Source organism: Pelodiscus sinensis, chromosome 26 (genome assembly GCF_049634645.1).
Source record: "Pelodiscus sinensis isolate JC-2024 chromosome 26, ASM4963464v1, whole genome shotgun sequence".
NCBI classification, from domain to species: Eukaryota; Metazoa; Chordata; order Testudines; family Trionychidae; genus Pelodiscus; species Pelodiscus sinensis.
Window position 1 is genome coordinate 20,487,501 of NC_134736.1, and position 13,584 is coordinate 20,501,084.

A 13,584-nucleotide genomic window follows, 5' to 3' on the forward strand; every position below is an offset into this window, starting at 1 on the left:
GTTACAAACTCGCCTCTGGGGGGTGTTCCAAACTGGTTATAGTAGCTGTAGCATTACAGACTCACCTCTGGGGGGTGTTCTAGACTGGTTATAGTAGCTGTAGCGTTACAGACTCACCTCTGGGGGGTGTTCCAGACTGGTTATAGTAGCTGTAGCGTTACAGACTCACCTCTGGGGGGTGTTCCAGACTGGTTATAGTAGCTGTAGCGTTACAGACTCACTTCTGGGGGATGTTCCAGACTGGTTATAGTAGCTGTAGCGTTACAGACTCGCCTCTGGGGGGTGTTCCAGACTGGTTATAGTAGCTGTAGCATTACAGACTCACCTCTGGGGGGTGTTCCAGACTGGTTATAGTAGCTGTAGCATTACAGACTCGCCTCTGGGGGGTGTTCCAGACTGGTTATAGTAGCTGCAGCGTTACAGACTTGTCTCTGGGGGGTGTTCCAGACTGGTTATAGTAGCTGTAGCATTACAGACTCGCCTCTGGGGGGTGTTCCAGACTGGTTATAGTAGCTGTAGCGTTACAGACTCGTCTCTGGGGGGTGTTCCAGACTGGTTATAGTAGCTGTAGCGTTACAGACTCGCCTCTGGGGGGTGTTCCAGACTGGTTATAGTAGCTGTAGCGTTACAGACTTGCCTCTGGGGGGGTGTTCCTGACTGGTTATAGTAGCTGTAGCATTACAGACTCACCTCTGGGGGGTGTTCCAGACTGGTTATAGTAGCTGTAGCGTTACAGACTCACCTCTGGGGGGTGTTCCAGACTGGTTATAGTAGCTGTAGCGTTACAGACTCACTTCTGGGGGATGTTCCAGACTGGTTATAGTAGCTGTAGCATTACAGACTCACCTCTGGGGGGTGTTCCAGACTGGTTATAGTAGCTGTAGCATTACAGACTTGCCTCTGGGGGGTGTTCCAGACTGGTTATAGTAGCTGTAGCGTTACAGACTCGCCTCTGGGGGGTGTTCCAGACTGGTTATAGTAGCTGTAGCGTTACAGACTCGCCTCTGGGGGGTGTTCCAGACTGGTTATAGTAGCTGTAGCGTTACAGACTCACCTCTGGGGGGTGTTCCAGACTGGTTATAGTAGCTGTAGCATTACAGGCTCACCTCTGGGGGGTGTTCCAGACTGGTTATAGTAGCTGTAGCATTACAGACTTGCCTCTGGGGGGTGTTCCAGACTGGTTATAGTAGCTGTAGCGTTACAGACTCACCTCTGGGGGGTGTTCCAGACTGGTTATAGTAGCTGTAGCATTACAGACTCGCCTCTGGGGGGTGTTCCAGACTGGTTATAGTAGCTGTAGCGTTACACAATCGCCTCTGGGGGGTGTTCCAGACTGGTTATAGTAGCTGTAGCGTTACAGACTCGCCTCTGGGGGGTGTTCCAGACTGGTTATAGTAGCTGTAGCGTTACAGACTTGCCTCTGGGGGGGTGTTCCTGACTGGTTATAGTAGCTGTAGCATTACAGACTAACCTCTGGGGGGTGTTCCAGACTGGTTATAGTAGCTGTAGCGTTACAGACTCACCTCTGGGGGGTGTTCCAGACTGGTTATAGTAGCTGTAGCATTACAGAATAACCTCTGGGGGGTGTTCCAGACTGGTTATAGTAGCTGTAGCATTACAGACTCGCCTCTGGGGGGTGTTCCAGACTGGTTATAGTAGCTGTAGCATTACAGACTCGCCTCTGGGGGGTGTTCCAGACTGGTTATAGTAGCTGTAGCATTACAGACTCACCTCTGGGGGGTGTTCCAGACTGGTTATAGTAGCTGTAGAGTTACAGACTAACCTCTGGGGGGTGTTCCAGACTGGTTATAGTAGCTGTAGCGTTACAGACTCGCCTCTGGGGGGTGTTCCAGACTGGTTATAGTAGCTGTAGCGTTACAGACTCGCCTCTGGGGGGTGTTCCAGACTGGTTATAGTAGCTGTAATGTTACAGACTCACCTCTGGGGGGGTGTTCCAGACTGGTTATAGTAGCTGTAGCGTTACAGACTCACCTCTGGGGGGTGTTCCAGACTGGTTATAGTAGCTGTAGCGTTACAGACTCACCTCTGGGGGGTGTTCCAGACTGGTTATAGTAGCTGTAGTGTTACAGACTCACCTCTGGGGGGGTGTTCCAGACTGGTTATAGTAGCTGTAGCGTTACAGACTCACCTCTGGGGGGTGTTCCAGACTGGTTATAGTAGCTGTAGCGTTACAGACTCGCCTCTGGGGGGTGTTCCAGACTGGTTATAGTAGCTGTAGCATTACAGACTCACCTCTGGGGGGTGTTCCAGACTGGTTATAGTAGCTGTAGCATTACAGACTCGCCTCTGGGGGGTGTTCCAGACTGGTTATAGTAGCTGTAGCGTTACAGACTCGCCTCTGGGGGGTGTTCCAGACTGGTTATAGTAGCTGTAGCATTACAGACTCACCTCTGGGGGGTGTTCCAGACTGGTTATAGTAGCTGTAGCATTACAGGCTCACCTCTGGGGGGTGTTCCAGACTGGTTATAGTAGCTGTAGCGTTACAGACTCGCCTCTGGGGGGTGTTCCAGATTGGTTATAGTAGCTGTAGCATTACAAACTCGCCTCTGGGGGGTGTTCCAGACTGGTTATAGTAGCTGTAGCATTACAGACTAACCTCTGGGGGGTGTTCCAGACTGGTTATAGTAGCTGTAGCATTACAGGCTCACCTCTGGGGGGTGTTCCAGACTGGTTATAGTAGCTGTAGCGTTACAGACTCGCCTCTGGGGGGTGTTCCAGATTGGTTATAGTAGCTGTAGCATTACAAACTCGCCTCTGGGGGGTGTTCCAGACTGGTTATAGTAGCTGTAGCATTACAGACTAACCTCTGGGGGGTGTTCCAGACTGGTTATAGTAGCTGTAGCATTACAGACTCACCTCTGGGGGGTGTTCCAGACTGGTTATAGTAGCTGTAGCATTATAGACTAACCTCTGGGGGGTGTTCCAGACTGGTTATAGTAGCTGTAGCGTTACAAACTCGCCTCTGGGGGGTGTTCCAGACTGGTTATAGTAGCTGTAGCGTTACAGACTCACCTCTGGGGGGTGTTCCAGACTGGTTATAGTAGCTGTAGCATTACAGACTAATCTCTGGGGGGTGTTCCAGACTGGTTATAGTAGCTGTAGCGTTACACAATCGCCTCTGGGGGGTGTTCCAGACTGGTTATAGTAGCTGAAGCGTTACAGACTCACTTCTGGTGGATGTTCCAGACTGTTTATAGTAGCTGTAGCATTACAGACTCACCTCTGGGGGGTGTTCCAGACTGGTTATAGTAGCTGTAGCGTTACAGACTCGCCTCTGGGGGGTGTTCCAGACTGGTTATAGTAGCTGTAGCGTTACAGACTCGCCTCTGGGGGGTGTTCCAGACTGGTTATAGTAGCTGTAGCGTTACAGACTCACCTCTGGGGGGTGTTCCAGACTGGTTATAGTAGCTGTAGCGTTACAGACTCGCCTCTGGGGGGTGTTCCAGACTGGTTATAGTAGCTGTAGCGTTACAGACTCACCTCTGGGGGGTGTTCCAGACTGGTTATAGTAGCTGTAGCGTTACAGACTCGCCTCTGGGGGGTGTTCTTGCCTCCCACCATGGTGCTCGGCTGAGTTCTGTGCCGCTCAGCTGGGCTGCGGTGGGGGAGCAAGCAGTGGAAGCGCGGCGGCCCAGATGAGCGGTACAGAAGGCAGCCGAGCGCCACAGCGGGAGGGGAAGGAGGGCGGGGCGGTGATGTACACGGCCCCACCCCCTGGCTGTGTACGTCACTGGGGTAGGGTGTAAAAAAACCCAGACACCCTTGATCGGGGGCGAGAGGGGGGAGGGACTGTCTGGGAGAGGAGCGGGCTGGCTGGGGGGGAAGCAGATATTGGGGTGAGGGGCAGAGGCAGCAGTAGCTGGCCAGGGGAGAATGGAGCTTGGGTGGCTGGTGGGAAGCAAAGCTGGTGGGGGCTGGGGGGTGGGAGTCAGGGGCAGTGAGGCTGGCCATGGGAAATCAGGAGGAGGAACTGGCTGGTGGGAGAGGGAATTGGTTTGCGGGGAGCCGGACTCACCCAGGCGCATGCAGATCCCAGGGTGCTGTCCGCCACACTCATGCATCCCCTACAGAGACAGAGGAGAGCGGAGAAAGAGTGAGAGGCAGGAGGGGGAGAAGAGAAAGAGAGAGACAGAGAGAGGCAGAAGGCGGAGGAGAGCTGGGTGTGGGGGAGGCAGTAGGATGAGGAGAGAGAGAGAGAGAGAGAGAGACAGAGCGAGAGACCGGAGGCTCAGAAGAGAAGACCGACATGAAGGAGAGACCTGAAAATCCCGTCTTATGCCGGGCTAATTGGCTAGTCATATATATAGTAGCCCCATGTCTGTGACTGTGTAACGCTGAAATGCTGACTGTTGCCTCTGGGTGGCGAGTTGCCTCCCTGGCTGTTCCCCAGGAGTGCTGCATGGGGAGTGCTGCATGGGGAGCGCTGGGCCCAAACAGCCACTTGCACTTATTCCCCCACGGCGGCCCGGCTGAGCAGCACAGAAGTCAGCCAAGCGCCAAGACAGGAGAGGAAGGGGGGAGGTGGCGTACATGGCCAGGGGGCGGGGCCTGGCTGTGTGCATCACTGCCCCGCCCCCCTTCGTGCCCCCCTTCACCTCCTGCCATGGGGCTCAGCTGACTTCTGCACTGCTCAGCCGGGACGCTGAGTGGGAGCAAGTGGCGCAAGCGACCGTTTGGGCTCCGCACACCCCATGCAGCTCAGGGAGCGCGGTGCCCAAACGGCCATTTGGGCTCCATGGTCCCCCACGTGAGAGGGAGGAGAAGAGAGAGACAGAGAGAGAGGCAGAAGGCGGAGGAGAGCTGAGAGTGGGAGGAGGCAGCAGGAGGAGGAGAGAGAGAGAGGGATGAAGAGGAGAGACCCGAAAATCCCATCTTATGACACGCTATTGGCTAGTATTGAAATAAGGGTCTGAAGTGTAGAAATGACGCTGCTGTGTAAACATGCCCCTAGTGCAGAGTTTCTCAAACTGTGGGTCCCAACCCCCTCCCCCACCACGGGGGGCTTGCGACCAACTTAGAGGGTGGTTTCAGCAACTGAAAGGGGGGTTGAGAGCAACTTACAGGGAGGTCGTAGTATCACAAGTTTGAGAACCCCTGCCCTAGTGGGTTGTTTTAAGCCTATTGAAATAAATGGGAATTGGCCCTTAAGGCCTAGGTTCCCAAATATATTGCGCTGCCCAGCACCCAAGGGACTTAGGCACCTGGATACTGTTGAGGAGCTGGGCCGAGGTGCTTTTGAAAACCTCCCTCAGGCATTGCTGCAGTTTTAGGTGCCTAAAATCCTTGAATTATCCCATGATCCTCCCCTCCCCTGCATCACAGGGAATGTGGGCAAGAGGCAGAGAGGGGAAGTGACAGATGCCAGATAAAGTCCTAAGCAGGCAGGCTGTGCCCCTCACAGGTGGGAGCACTCGAAGGGGAGGGGCACCCATCCCAGCCTGGGAGGAAGTCTGTGAGCAAAGCAATGACTGTAGCAGCAGAGAGACCCAGGCACTCTGACCACCAGCCTGACACCCTCAGGGCTGCAGCCCAGCCCCTCAGCTTCCTGTGCGATCTCACACCCCCACCCATGTCTCCTGGCCTTTCCTCTGAGACCCGACACAGGTGAGGAGAGCTGCACTGTATTGAACCTGCAGCCCCAGAGGGCCAGATCACATGGTCTGTCCCCAGCCTGGGATCCAGACTGGTCCTCCCTCTGTGCCTCAGTTTCTCCAGTGGTACAGTGGTGATAACAGCTCTGTGCTGTGTCTCACCTGGGGTGGGGAGGCTAAATCCGGTCAGACTCTGAGGTGCTCTGACACTGTGGAGGAGAGCGGTGAGTAACTGAGAGAGCTGCAAACACAGGCTGGGTTTGCAGAAAGGCCCAAGGGATTTAGGTATCTCTCAAGCTGATTTTTCAGTCCCAGCCACTTTTTCAGACCCAGTAGCCCAGGGGAGTCAGAAGTGATGAGGCTGAACAGACTTAGTTCAGTCTCCACAGGGCTCTGTCAGTTCTCCTGTCTAACACCCTCCTGTAACACTGACCAGTCACCATTCTCCCCAACGCTGCTTTGCAGTTTCCCACCTGGCGTCAGAGAAGGGACAGATCCCGGCAGCCCCTGGGAGTGGGGACCCCAGCACAGCAGCCTGCAGCGCCTGCCTGGAGCGTGTCCGATCCCAGCTGTGCCCCCCGGCCCAGCCCGGCCCAGCAGGTAACCCCAGCTCATGTGTGTCTGAGCCGCCCACCCCCAGGCACTGCCAGTGGGAACCCAGCTGCGGGGCCAGGCCATGGGGCTCCTGCAGGGCAGGGACACGCCGCCCCCTGCTGGCTGCACTGATCTAGTCCCCATCCCCACTCAGAGCCAGGCTGGGAATGTACCTGCCTCAGCAGGGCCTGGCTGTGGGGCAGTGACACCTAGTGTCCGTTTTCTGGTATTACATGGGAAGATTTAAATAGCTGTAATACAAAGTGATCCAGGGTTTTTTTCGGTGGGAGGTGGGGTCAAAACTCGTTATTAGAGACACTGTCTCATGGTTCCACACACACACACACACACACACACACACACACACACACACACACACACCCCATTCCCTGGCATCTGGGCCCATGTCCCCCCCATTTCACATCTCCCCTTGGTTCCAGCCTTCCCTGCTAGTCTGAGTTTATCCCACAGTTACTCCAAGACCTTCTAGGCCACTCTGGCTGTGAAAAGGGGTCTTAATGTGGGTACTTACCTGGTCCCAGATAGACCAGTCCTGCTGGCGTGGAGCTGCTGGAAGGGTCCCTCGCCAATGTTCCCTCTAATGTTTTCCAGCCGTGTGCAGAATGCCCTGTGCACTGAGGCATGTGTGGATGTGCACCACCAATAGACACACATGCTGCTGTCTGTGCGCGCTCTGCTAATCGGCTGGGCAGCATTTGAATGTCTCCTGGGTGCTCACCCAAAGGCTCAGCTTACAGGAACCCTGCGCAACAGCCTCTTCCCAACTCCCACAGTAGGGGCAGAGCAGGGTGTGTGGCTAGAGCACAGTGCACCATGGGAATTCTCTGCTCTCCAGGGCCCAGATGGGAGCAATGGGTTAGGCAGAGCAGCCCCAAGGCTCCTTTGACCATCCCCCTGGAGCCAGGCAGGGCCCAGCCCCCGATTGCAGGGAGCACAAAGGGGATTCAAGGGGAAAGTACAAACTGGAGATGGAAGAGTGCAGTCGATCAACCGACAGGCAAAAGCTTATAGGTGAATGCTCTACACGACACGCATTTCCCCCTTCCCTCTGCCAGTGCATCGTTTAGCAGGATGCCCAGCAGCCCGGCTCAGTTCTGGCTCATGCAGGGTCCAGGACCTACCCCCGTTGTGGCTCTGCTTTTAAAGAGTATTAGGAGCTGGGTGTGCAGGCAGCTTGCACCAGGTCCAGGAGCTCAGATTCCTGCCATGCCCCCAACCCCTGGACAGGGACTGCTGCTGTCCCAAGAGGAGAGCTGGTTTTTAAACGGGTTCCCCTTGCAGACCTGCTCCCGCCTGGCACCTCTGCTGCTGCCTCTGATACAGAGGCAGCAGGGTGGGTGGGCAAGGGGCTCCTCGGGAGTGGGGCCGGAGCGCACTGGCGGCTGACTATAGAATAATCGAGTAAGGGATACGAATTCATGCAGTTACTCGACTGTTCAGTTAACCACTATGGAACATCTCTAATTCAAACCCATTTATCCCCATCCCTGCCCGTCACAGGAAGGGGGTAGCTGGGAATGAGCCTCAGAGCACTAATGGTGCCCGTGTCTTTGCAGGGGGCGCCGGGTGCAAACTCTGCCCCTCGGACTGGCGGCTGCGCGGGGACAAGTGCTACTGGGTCTCCACAGAAAATAAAACCTGGAACAAGAGCCGCAGCGACTGCGCCGCGAGGGGCTCCCAGCTGCTGGTGATCCGGGACCGGGAGGAGCTGGTAAAGGGGCCGGTAACCCCCTGCTGGGGCTGCCTCTGCCGGGCTGGGCCTGGGTACAGAGCCTGGTTAGACACACTTGAGGACTGGGAGTTTCACAGCTGCCAGCGGTTCGGTTTGGACGTCCCTGTTCCCATTACTGGTTACTAAGGGGGGTCCAAACTCCTGAGGCAGCTTTGACAGGCCCAGCAGAAATCACTAGTCTCAGCGACAGGGTAGGTGACAGAGGCAGCTCTAAGCCATTGTTAGCCTCCCCTGTGTGCGTGTGCTGAACCCCGCTCAGCTGGGAGTGCGAGTGGGGCTCTGTCTAGACTGCAGGCTTCTTTCAGAAGAAACTTTTCCGGAAGAGATCCTCCGGATAACGTCTTCCGAAAGAGAGCGTCTGCACAGCACAGAGAGCTGTGTGGTCAGTGTAAAGATACTGTCCGCACTGAACGGACGCTGTCTCCCGTGTAAGCTGGGATTGCTATGGATGGAGTGGTCACCAGGGCACCTGGGCTTCTTCCTCTTTCCTCTTGTGAAAGAACTCCCTCTTCCCCGCCCACACACGCCTTTATGCAACAGAGCTCTTTCGGAAAAGGGCTTCTTCCTCGTAGAAAGAGGATTTCCAATGTCAGAAAAACCTCTTTGTTTCGATGATTTAAAAAAAAAAAAAAACACAGCTGCAATGTAAATGTAAATGAAGATTTTTTCAGAAAAATGGCCATTAAAAAAAACACCCTCTGCAGTGTAGACACCCTGAGAGAGACAGAGCCATCCCTTCCAGTGCCTCCCGACCTGCGCCTCCCCTCATTTGGGGCAGGGGCTGTGCTCAACAGCTGTGGGGGCCAGAGTGTGTGGGGGGGGGCAGTCCCAGGGCTGAAGGGGAGGCAGATAGCAGGGGCCCCAGTCTGCTCTGCTTGCCAGGCTCCTAGAAGCGTGACTTGGGGAAAGGGCGGAGTCACCCCCTCACACACACACCCCCTGGTCGCTGGTACCAAGAAGCAGTTGGGAACTGGTGGAGCCATGTGGTCTGGGGAGGGGTCGCTTCGCTGCTGGTTACTAAGGGGGCAGGCTTGACTCCTGCTGCTGTTCTGGTGCTACTAAGCCCCCAGGCCATTTCAATTGGGGGAAAGTGGTGGAATGGGGGCAGGAAGGGTGGAGAAATGGGGCCAAGATGCTGGGGAGCTCAGCATCCCCCAGTAACGGCCCTGCTGGGTGCAGCTTGTAAGAGGTCAGCTGGAGCTGGGGCTACCATTTACGTGCCATGTGGCTGCCTAGAGCACCATGAAATCAGGGGCAATTTGGTGCCACAGGTTTCGTGGTGCCCCACATGGCTGTGTAGCTTGCGTATTGGTAGGGGTGGCCCAGGAGAGAGGGAGGGGGAAAGAGAGATGCAGGTCAGGGCTACACGTCCTGTAGGCCACATGTGGCCCGCAGCCTGTTTGTTTGTGGCCCGCAGTGTAGTTTGTGTTTACGCAGAGCTCAACGTGTGGCCCACAGGAGGAAGCCAGAACAAAGAAGTAATCGATGTCATGCTGTTCTGCAGCTGCGCATTTTCGGAGTTAAATTCCTGGACTGTCATTGCTCAGTGAAGGTGCTGCCATAGGGGTGGAAATCGGGGAATTGTTGCATTTTGTTCATATCAGCAGAACTGACTTAACTGGGGCCTGCGTGTTGTGTAGTCTTTGTGTTCATGCCTGTCGGTGTGAAAAAAGGGATTTGCATGTCTATGAACCACGCTTAAGTTGTGGCCCTCAGCATGTGCCCCTCAGCATCACTGTGGCCCCCAGGGCTTCCAAAGTTGAGTAGCCCTGATGTAGGGGGACGGATGGAGGGAGGGTCTACATGGGGATTGCCAGGCTCACAGCCCCATAATTCTGGTGCTGGACTTGATGACGACTTGGACATGAGAGAACATTCTGGTCACCAGGTGCCTGTCACACTCCCTGCAGGAGGCCCTCCAGGACCTGACGCAAGGCCCCTCTCAGCTCTGGGTGGGACTGTCCCACCCCTCCCCGGAGAAGGCCTGGACCTGGCTGGATGGATCCCGGCTGGATCAGACCCGGTGAGAGATTCCTTGAGTCACTTTCCCTGTGTGGGCAGAAGGGGACAGGGACGGGGAGGGCAGAGGAGGAGCAGGGATGTTCAGGGTGAGGTGACGCTGAGGTTGTCCATTGACAGTCTGTGGAGGGAGCAGAGCAAAGGGGTGAGGCCGGAGCCTTGGGGATCCCCAGAGAGGGGGGCAGGAGAGGGGCAGACATGGACCAGCCAGAGGCAGGAGGGGACCAGGAGGGGCAGCGTCGGCACAGCCCGGCAAGGAGGAGCCGTGGGGCAGGAGAGAGATGGGCAGGGCCTAGCGCAGCAGGGAGGAGGGAGCTGGAGCTGGGCTTGGGCCAGGGAGAGGCCGTTAGAGTCCCTGGGCTGGCCCTGGCAGTGGTGGGGAGGGGCAGCCCCAGGGCAGAGCTGGACGGGAGAACAGGGCAGCTGCGGATCCTGTTAGCACAGGGAAGAGCCGCTGCCGAGTGAGTGTGATGGGCCCACAGGTGCTGACAGGGGCCTTTCCTGTGTGTCGCAGGCTCCCGGTGTCAGGCCCAGCTGAGGGGAACAGCTGTGGGATGATGAAGGGGAATCAGATTCATTCACAAGGCTGCAGCTCTGCACATCAGTGGATTTGCCAGCGAGACGCCGTCCCCCTCTGAGCAGGGTACGGAGGAGACCTCAGAGCACGGCTCCATTATCCCCGTGTCACACCTGGGGAAACCGAGTCACAGACACTCACCTGCCCAAGATCACACCGAGAATTGGTGACAAAATGGAAAATGGAACCCAGGAGTCCTGGCTCCCAGCCCTCCCTCAGTCTGTAGAAGCGAGTCCAAGCTCCGGTTTTGTTGTTCCAACAGGGCTAGGCTGAGGGGTGTCACGCTGTGCTGAGCCTTGGGGACGGTTATCTCTAGTCCTCTCCCCTAGTACTGGGGAGAGAAGAGTCTGCCCCAGATCCCCAGCTCACGTAAATCAGCCCAGATCCAGAGTGTCCCAGCTGGGCATCTGGCCAGTGACTCCAGGGGAGCTTCGGCTCCATTGGCACCAGCTGGGGATCTGGGTTTTCCCCTCTATTTCACCCCTTTTCATTTCCTGGCACCTCTGTCAGGTCCCACTCTCAGCTCTGTTCCCCGGCCCCTCCATTGCTGCCATCAAGCCTGTGACCTGACACCCCTCTGCCTAACCGATCGTTAACTCCTGTCATTAGGCTGCTGGATAGGATGCTAAACACCTGCTGGGTGACTAAGACACTTTCCCTCTCAGTGCCTCAATTTCCCCATCTGTGAAATGGGGATAAACAAACTGACCTGGCTGCAGCAGCCCCTCAGTCAGCAAGAAGCCATGAGGGGCAGGGTGTTTTCACGGGCAGGCCAGCTTTGGGACTCTGCAGTCCAAGGGCCCAGCCCCACCCTTTCAACACACCCAGCTCAGAGCTGGAGGGAACATTTTTAGGTTTAAACTTTGTGAAACTTCAGAGCCAGAAGGGAAAGTAACAACCCAACCTATCCCCCACCCCACTCCAGCAGCCACAGGGTGCATCTACATGGCAGGGTTTTTATGCAAAAACAACACTTACGTCCACACTGCAAGTGCGTTCTTGTGACAGGTAGAACAGAGGGTTTTTTCTGACAGTAGTAAACCTCATTCCAGAAGGAAGACGCCTTTTTCAGAAAACGACGTGTGTGGACAAGGAAGAGGGAGTTTTTTTGAAAGAAGAGGTCTCCAGGAAAAAGCATAGGTGCCCTGGTGGCCACCCCGTCCACAGTAATCACAATGCGAGAGTGTCCAATCGGTGTGGATGCTCTCTGTTGAAAAATCAGATGGTTGTTTTGATGCACTTTGGCCATGTGGACCCGCTCTTTTGAAGAACACATTTGCGCCGTAGGTCTAAATCAGTGTTTCTGAAACTTTTTAAGACTGAGAAACATCAATCATTTTTTTTTATGAGGAACACCAAGATCTGCAGGAAAATATGCAAATGAGATTGTGGCTCATGCAAATGAGTCCCTTAGTAGTATATTTTTTGCAGAGAAAACTCGTAGTGTAGACATGGCCACAGTGTATGTGTCTGGCTTTATAAAGCAGATGCTCACTGCTTCTCTAGTATATTCTCAATTAACACAGTGTGTTGCCTTCTCCCCTGAAAAAGATCCCGTGTGCTTCTTATAAGCATAACTAGCTTCATCCGCTGACACCCCTGCTCCCTCTGTGCTGTTGGTTTGTATTGTGGGAACAGGTCAATCCCACTTCTCTAGCCACGTGTTTCTGCACCTTTCGTTCTTTGCTAGACGCCCCTCAGATCCCTTGGTAGCTGCCTCGTCCCTAAGCTGGGCAGCCTGATGCTCTTAGTTGCTCCTCCTATGAACCCATTGCCTGGGCTTTGTCATCCCTGGTCCCTGGCTCTGAATGTTTTCCTGTTCCTCCAGGGCCCTTTATTATAAGTCACCAGCCTCTAGATGCTGAAGAACCCATGCTGAGAGGGACACTAATATGGTACTTCCTGATCGAGGGGTACATGTCCAGCCCTGGATTGGGATTCAACAGACCTGGGTCTACCACTTTCCAGTGGGGTGACTTTGGGCAAGACACTGTCCCTTTCTGTGCCTCAGTTTCCCCCTCTGCCGAATGGGGATAATGAACCTTCTTTCCTTTGGAAAGTAGGTTGAGTGCTGCTGATGAGACAAGCTAGAGGTGTTTTGCCAATGTATCAACTGTCGTTAATGCGGGGGAAGGAAAAAACTACCAGGGAGTCGGTCCCACCTGTGTGAAAGAGTTTCTAGCAGGAGCTGATTCCAGCTCAGGACCAACATTAAAGTCTAGGAAGAGAAGGGTCCTTTATAGTGTCCATGCTAGTGCTTACACCAGTCCTGTTAACAATTCCCCCCTCCCCCAGTTACAGTGGCCTAACGTCTGAGGTGCTGAGGGAGGGGCAACCTTTACTGACCCACAAATGGGCTTGTCTGGCCTTGCACTCTGCTAAGGACCGACAAGCTGGGTGGGGCCGAGGGAGCAGCCCCTGGGGCATTAGTGGCCAGCCCGCTCGGCCCCAGACCCAGCTGCCATTCAGTGGGGCTCCAGGGGAACCCCTCAAACACCCAGAGGGGCCGGCCAGGGCCAGGTCATCAGCCTTGCAGGGGAGGGGGAGGTGGAGCAAAGGCCTGTGGCAGGACCTCAGCCTATCGGGGACAGGGATGACCTCACAGAGAGACTCTGACAACAGCCACTCAGGACAGAGGCGCAAGGCCGGGGCAAGCTCAGAGATTCCCGCGGTTTGGCAGCAGCGTGGCCCCTTCCCAGGGTCTCTGCGGGGGCCAGATGGAGAATTGGGACCGAGGGGCGGGGGCAAGAGGAGCCTCATTGGCGTTTTCTACTTCCCTGCGGCCGGCAGTGCCGGACCCGGAGAGACAGTGGGAGCCTCAGAGAGGTTTGGAGCCTGCTCAGTTTGGTTCCCCTTTGCCCCCTCCCCTCCCTCTGTCTCGCCTTTTTCTGCGTCTTCCCCCCTTTCCCTGCCCCACCAAGCACGGTGGGTGGGTGTTGGGGCGGTCGGAGGCCTCACTCAGAGCTGAGCTGGCAGAGCGCTGGGAGCCGGAGGTGACCTGGCCCGTCCTTTCGGACATCTGTTGAGCC

At 55.6% G+C, this 13,584-nt stretch overlaps 1 protein-coding gene across 1 annotated transcript; it reads left to right on the plus strand.

The window, feature by feature from the left end:
- The first annotated feature begins 4,943 nt into the window (after window positions 1–4,943).
- Window positions 4,944–11,125, plus strand: LOC142820454 (killer cell lectin-like receptor subfamily B member 1B allele B). The gene is made up of 5 exons (XM_075909279.1): window positions 4,944–4,956; window positions 6,078–6,212; window positions 7,784–7,938; window positions 9,870–9,982; window positions 10,493–11,125. Exons 1-5 carry the CDS (start codon window positions 4,944–4,946, stop codon window positions 10,614–10,616), a joined length of 540 nt encoding a protein of 179 aa, XP_075765394.1. The 3' UTR covers window positions 10,617–11,125.
- Window positions 11,126–13,584: the final 2,459 nt, after the last annotated feature.